This window comes from Octodon degus, unplaced genomic scaffold (assembly GCF_000260255.1).
Source record: "Octodon degus isolate 3935 unplaced genomic scaffold, OctDeg1.0 scaffold00280, whole genome shotgun sequence".
Lineage (NCBI taxonomy): Eukaryota > Metazoa > Chordata > Mammalia > Rodentia > Octodontidae > Octodon > Octodon degus.
The window spans coordinates 1679492-1685458 of NW_004524856.1; the positions used below are offsets into that span (position 1 = coordinate 1679492).

Below are 5967 nucleotides of genomic sequence, written 5' to 3' on the forward strand. Positions count from 1 at the left end.
ATTTAGGACTCAAAGCACAAGGAAAGGGGCCCAAGAATGGCCCAGCCACAGCTCCAAATGTGACTCTAGAGCAAGTTCGTACTGTAAAATGGGAGCGAGCAATAGTTATCCTGGGTGGCTTTGAATGTGGGTTGTGTGAAAACAAGGAGTTCCAGCAGCAGGGCAGAGACATGGGTGCTGTTTCTCACTGGGCTCTTTCCCTTCAGAGCCTACTGTCCTTCCTCCATCTACTCTGCAAGGCTGAGGGCAAGTCTCAGAAAGGGGACTTAGGGAAGTCCTCTAGCCTATGGAAAGGCTGCTACCTGGAGCAAAAATGAAACCACATGATATGGCCAAGATGATAGCCAGTAGCTGTCCCCTCTACCCCACCCACAGTGTTCAAAGCCTAGTAGCCCTCATGGCTTTTCCTCTAGCCTAATGGTCCTGCCCAATCCCAGTGGTATGTCTCCCACAGAGGAAGCCTGTAAAGAATGCAGCAATGCTTAGAGGATGAGGTGAACTGCCCTTAAGGGATGGAGGGCCTGTACCTCAACACGCTGCTTTGGAGCCAGAGGAGAGGGTGGCAATTCAATTCGAATTCAGAAAGATAGGGGGTGGGAAGTAAACGGGTGGGATGATCTGAACCACATGAAGTCCGACTTGTTGGTCAGCTCCAGTACTCTCCTGAGAGACCAACCTTTCCCCACACAAATTCACACACTCCCTTTGCAAAGAAGCTCTGTGTATTGGGTGCAACAGCTCTGGGGTCTCTATATAAATAATATACAAAAACCCAACAGCTCAATGCTTCACATTAACAAAAATACTAAAAACTTATTAAAAATGGAGCCTGAGGGACGGGCCCCAACCATTACTGGTGTTAGCCCGGAAAGAGAACTGGGAATTAAGAGGAAAGGGTGGGGCCACATCCAGCGCACAAGCAGTTCCTCCAGTGGCTCAGTAGCGTCCAAATATGTTGGTACTGGGCTGTGGCTGGGTATCTGTGAAAAACCAGAGATTGTCAGGCCTATAGCTGTAGGTGGTGGGGAGAGAAGGGATTCCCCATAACCTGGGCCTAAGGAGGTTAGCTCAGCAGCCTTTGCCCACCCCATCCCTCACTTCTTCTGGGGCTCCCTTATGAAAGCAGACATGCTTACTGGAGAGCTGTTGTTGGAGCTGCCGGACCAAAGCTGCTGTCTGTTGCTGCTGCTGGGTCTGCTGAAGCCCCTGGCGCTGGAACTGAGGTAGAAACAGGAAGCAGAAGGTGGAACCCTTAACATCTGCCTCCTTCTTCATCTCCATCTTCCACCCCTTTGTAGAGTGCCATGTCTTACTTCCCACAGCTACCCCACTGTATACTGTCCCCAAACCAGTGCACTAGTTACATGCTCAACCTAGGCAGCCATCCCTAAGCCTAGGGCTGATGTTGAGTAGCTACCTGGGGCTGGGACTGGGGCTGGGGTTGGGGAGGAGCTGCCTGTTGCTGTTGCTGCTGGTGTTGTTGTTGTTGCTGTTGCTGCTGCTGCTGTTGCTGCTGCTGCTGCTGCTATGAAGACAAAAGAGATACTTCTAAGGAAAGCAAAGGAGCAGGACTTAGTAGTCGAGGAAGGGAGGCAGGAAGGGGAATCGAAGCCAAGATGCAAGGAGGGAATTCTGGGTCCCCATCTTCCCTTCTCAGACAACTGCTAGGAGGCCAAATCTGGACTACCTCTATCTGGTACAGTGTCCGACCTTCTCCCATTCTGAACCTTAGCAATATGAAAAAGGGGAGGGCAAGGCACTCATTTAAGCACTACTTTAGGCAGCTACTCAGTTAGGTGCTTAGTACAGCATAGCCTCATTTAATCCTAGTGACAGTATGGTGTGAACCTGGGCCTCTCTTCTTCCTTGGGATTACAAGTCTTAGATAGAATCCTGAGGCCTTACCCGGAGAATCTGCTGCTGCTGCTGCCGCATGTGGTACTGCTGCTGCTGCTGCTGTTGCTGCTGCTGTTGTTGCTGCTGCTGCTGTTGCTGCTGCTGCTGCTGCTGTTGTTGTTGCTGCTGCTGCTGTTGTTGCTGCTGCTGCTGTTGCTGCTGCTGCTCAGGCAGGATGGAAGTTGAGCGGACGCCTGCCTGGACGCCCTGGGCACTCAGTGGAGTCATGGTACTCATCATGGGTGTCTGCTGCAGTGTCTGGTGTGAAAATCTCCAGGGACAAGAGAACCAGCGGTCAAGGCACAGGGCAGGAAGAGTAGGACAGTACAAAGCAAACTTCTAACAAGCTTCTGCATTAATTCTCCCTTGGTATTAACCAGAAGAGCCCTTTGCAGTCTGACAGACTTCTAGGTTGGGGAGTAAGGTGTAAAGACAATACTCCATTTTAGTGTATCATATTCTTAATAGTTAGGAAATTTTCGATTGTTTTAGTTATTTTTCTCACATGAAAAAGTCTCAGAACATGACGCATTGTACAAACACCAAGATTTTTTTTGTTGCTGCCATTTTTCCCAGTAACATTTCAAGTTGCCCTACCGTTCCTTATGCTCTCTGTACCCAAGTCCCTAGGGCAGTCTGTGGCTGGCTTCCCTGTGTCTTGCATCTTCACTCATCTCCCCCTATACATTCTACCTACTCATCTCACACTAATCTCTCAACTTGCCCAGCTAATATCACTGTCCCAATCAAGCCAGCTCTTTCTGGGACTGTATCTCAGTGATAAAGCTCAGCATCCAGGGCCATCTCTCTACCTGCCCCCACTGAGCCTAGCCCCCACTACTTCCCCAGCACAAATCCTACAGTGCTTTCCATCTCCCAGACACTACTCATTCCTGCCCCATGCCTTGTTCATACTATCTCTCCTACTTGGAATGCCTTTCTTTTTCCCTTTTTTCACAAATTCCCATCATAGCTGGTCCTCAAAGGGCAACTCAGGTCTGACTTCCTCCATGGCTCTTTCTCCAATGACTCAGGTCCACACTGACAGCATCCCACATTTTACCTCATAGCACCCAACAACAAACCTGATTATATCTTTGCTTATAATATTCTCTAATGTAATAGTTTTATTCTTCAACCAGAGTAAAAGTTCCTTGTGGTGAGGCTCGGTTGGTCAGTCTATCTCTCCATTGCTACCTTTCACTTCATGTAGTACTACCCAGTATAGTGTTGGCCACACAGTGGGCAGTTCATCAGCGTACCCCGTAGCAGTGCTCTAAATCATAAGCTCCAGAGCCTGAACATGTAGTTACTAGGTCTCAACTAGACTTGACTAACATTAATTCTACCCTGGAGTATGAGTGAATACAGGTTTTCATGTCTATAAACCCTAGATCTTTTCTTATCAGAGCTGAACAAATGATCCCTTTTCTCTGGACCTTAAAGAAATTCTAGGGAAGCAAATGTGAGACTGCTAGTTTCTAGAATCTTTTCTAGCTGTAGCCTTATTGTTGCTTTTTTGTTAAAATTGTTCTTTGGGTGAGGTTTTTTTGTTTTTGGCACTGAGTCTTGAACCCAGGGATCCCAGCATAGTAGGCAAGTGTTCTACTGTGAGCTAAATCCCCAGACTCTAGGCCCTATAAGTGTTGCCAGCATCTCTACAATTCAGACCAGTCCCATCACCTTCAGGTATGGCTTTTCCACATCAAATGCCCTCTCATACCTCGGTGTTTTCCCAGCCCACAACTACTTTGAGTACCTTTGAGTAGAGGTCAGTCCGTGTCCATAGCTTGGGGCCTGTTGGTGCACATAGCCACTCGGCCGCTGCTGCAGGTGGCGGGTAGGATCTACAAGAGTAGGATTGGTAGAAGGGTGGGTGCTCTGATAAGGCTGGCTGGAGTAGCTGGGGGGCACCATGGTACCTGCGGGGCCTGTGTGTTGCTGCAGTCCCACATGAGAAACATAAGGAGTATAGCCCTGGAAGGAAGAAGAACAGTCAGGGCTAAGAGCACGCACAGCAGCTTGCCTTACTCTCCCCAATACTCAGGACCCCAGGCCCTTACCTGGGAGGTCTGCAGGCCATAGGAAGAACTGGGAGTCATCTGATGGACAGATGACTGCCCCAACATCCCCTGGCTCTGCTAAGGGACAAAAGAGAGACACTCAAACTCAGACAATGCTTTCTGCCGTATCATTTCTTGTATCTCCCACCCTGAGTATCCTAGTGAAGATCTCAAATATGTTCTCAGTCCTGTAACTTGTAAAAGTCCCTCGCCCTGGAAGCCCTCCCTACTGCCCCTCTCACTATCTTTGCCTGGAGCTGCTGGCGAAGGCGCTGTCCCTGGGGCACTGCAGGTTGCTGCTGCCGGTACACAGAATTCTTATAGGATGAGGGTTCTAGGCCCATGACACCAGTCATGGTTGTGGGCAGCACTCCAGGGTAAGTTGGTCGAGCAGGCAGCTTCTGCATTGGTAATCGCACAGGGCGATACGGGTCCACACGAGGGCCACCTGGAAAGGAGATTAGACTGACCTGTCTGGGCTCCTGCTCCCTCCAGCCCTCTGAGAGCTTGTTAGCCACAATGCCCCAGGGTAGTGGAGTAGCCCTTGGGTAGGAGGACTGCTCCTAGTGGCTGACACTCACCTGCAGGCAGTGGCTGGTTCTGGGTGTACAGGCCTATGGAGCCTTGCCTGTAGCTAAGGTGGGATATGGAGCTAGGGTTCGTGTGATGCAAGAGGTCTGGAGGCACTGTCACACCATAGGGGCCACTCCGACCTGGGCCCATCGCATAGTCCTGTGTGGGTGGCAGAGGAGCAAGGTGAGAGGGTTGTGAAGAAGTAGGGGAAGAGGAGCTGAATTTACATACCTGAGTTTTATTATGATTCTAATGATATCTCTTTTCACAAACACACATACCTCCTATAAACCAGAAACGCTCATTCTCTACTATGTACAAAATCATGAGGGCCTGGGGGAGATGTATTGTGGGCGGGCACCAACCTCTGTCTTGGTGGCTGGCTGGTTGCGCTTCTTTCCCTTAGTGGACTTCTTCTTGCGTTCCTCAGTGCTGGGCGGAGCAGCTCCTGGTTTGTCAGTTTTGGGGGGCTCAGGAGCCTTTTTCTCAGGCTCTAAAAGGGTGGGAGCTGGGGGCTCCTCATCTTCTGGTGGCAGTGGGAGTGGCTCCAGGTAGTAGGCCCGAGGCCGGGGCCTCAGGTGTGTGTGGTAGAGCAACAACCGCTGCTGCTCCTCCCCTCTAGCCACTCGTCGATCAACTCGAACTGTCCCAAACCAGCCCCAGGAGAGTGGTGCCGATGGCTTCAAGCCCTCAAACAGATCCCAGGGAGAGAGCTTCAGTTTAGTGGAAACCTGTAGACCCTGTTCCAGAAAGTAAGAGGCAATGAGCTGCTGAGACTTGGAGAACACAAAGTAAGCCCTGAGAACTTTGTAGAATTGGGCATAGTATCTGTTGGCATATTAAAAAGGAGAAAAAGCTGTATGTAACTTCAGTCAGCACAGACGGTAAGAGAGGACAGTGTGGACACACACAAACACACAAGAGAGAGAGCATGTCATGGAAGCAGAGAGGTGCGAAGGGGAAAGCAGTAGTGAGGAGGAACAGCGGAGGCAGGGCTGGGGAAGGCGAAGAGAGAAAAACAGGACACAGAGGAGAGGGGAAGAAGAGAAAAGCAAAGCAGGCTGGGAAAGAAATCGGTGTTCAGAAGAAAACAGGAAGGAGATGAAGAGAGAGAAAAGACAGGGAAAGACAAAAGACAAGGCAGAGAAAGGAGAGATCAGTAAGTCAGAAACCAGAAGAGAGCGACACGAATAGATAGGTGGAAAGAGATGGAAAAAGGCAGAGCTAGGTAGAGACACAGAGACAGATAGATAGGCAGACAAACAAGAGAAATGAGGAGCATATAGGATATGAAGGGAGGGCCAGTGAGATAGCTCAGTGGGCTAAAGTGCCTGCTTATGCAAATTTAGGCAGGTGCAGGGACTGCATTTGATCCCCAGCACCACATGCTGTGGGTAGGCTGAGCCAGACACACACACACACACTCTCTCTCTCT

The 5967-nt window shown here is 50.1% G+C and overlaps 1 protein-coding gene across 2 annotated transcripts in view; it reads right to left on the bottom strand.

Annotated features, from left to right (window-relative positions):
• Positions 1-888: 888 nt before the first annotated feature.
• The window catches only part of Med12 (mediator complex subunit 12), a 23729-nt gene continuing 18650 nt past the window's right edge, over positions 889-5967 (bottom strand). Inside the window, exons 37-45 of one of the 2 annotated variants that reach the window (XM_004646802.2) lie at positions 4898-5272; positions 4541-4691; positions 4211-4407; positions 3960-4037; positions 3656-3873; positions 1906-2167; positions 1418-1525; positions 1137-1218; positions 889-980 (exon numbers count right to left, since the gene is read on the bottom strand). In XM_004646802.2, the coding sequence (XP_004646859.1) occupies positions 937-980; positions 1137-1218; positions 1418-1525; positions 1906-2167; positions 3656-3873; positions 3960-4037; positions 4211-4407; positions 4541-4691; positions 4898-5272 (1515 nt within the window). In that variant the 3' untranslated portion in view covers positions 889-936. Of the gene's footprint in view, positions 981-1136; positions 1219-1417; positions 1526-1905; positions 2168-3655; positions 3874-3959; positions 4038-4201; positions 4408-4540; positions 4692-4897; positions 5273-5967 lie in introns of both variants that reach the window. The other variant, XM_004646801.2, reaches the window with a different exon arrangement.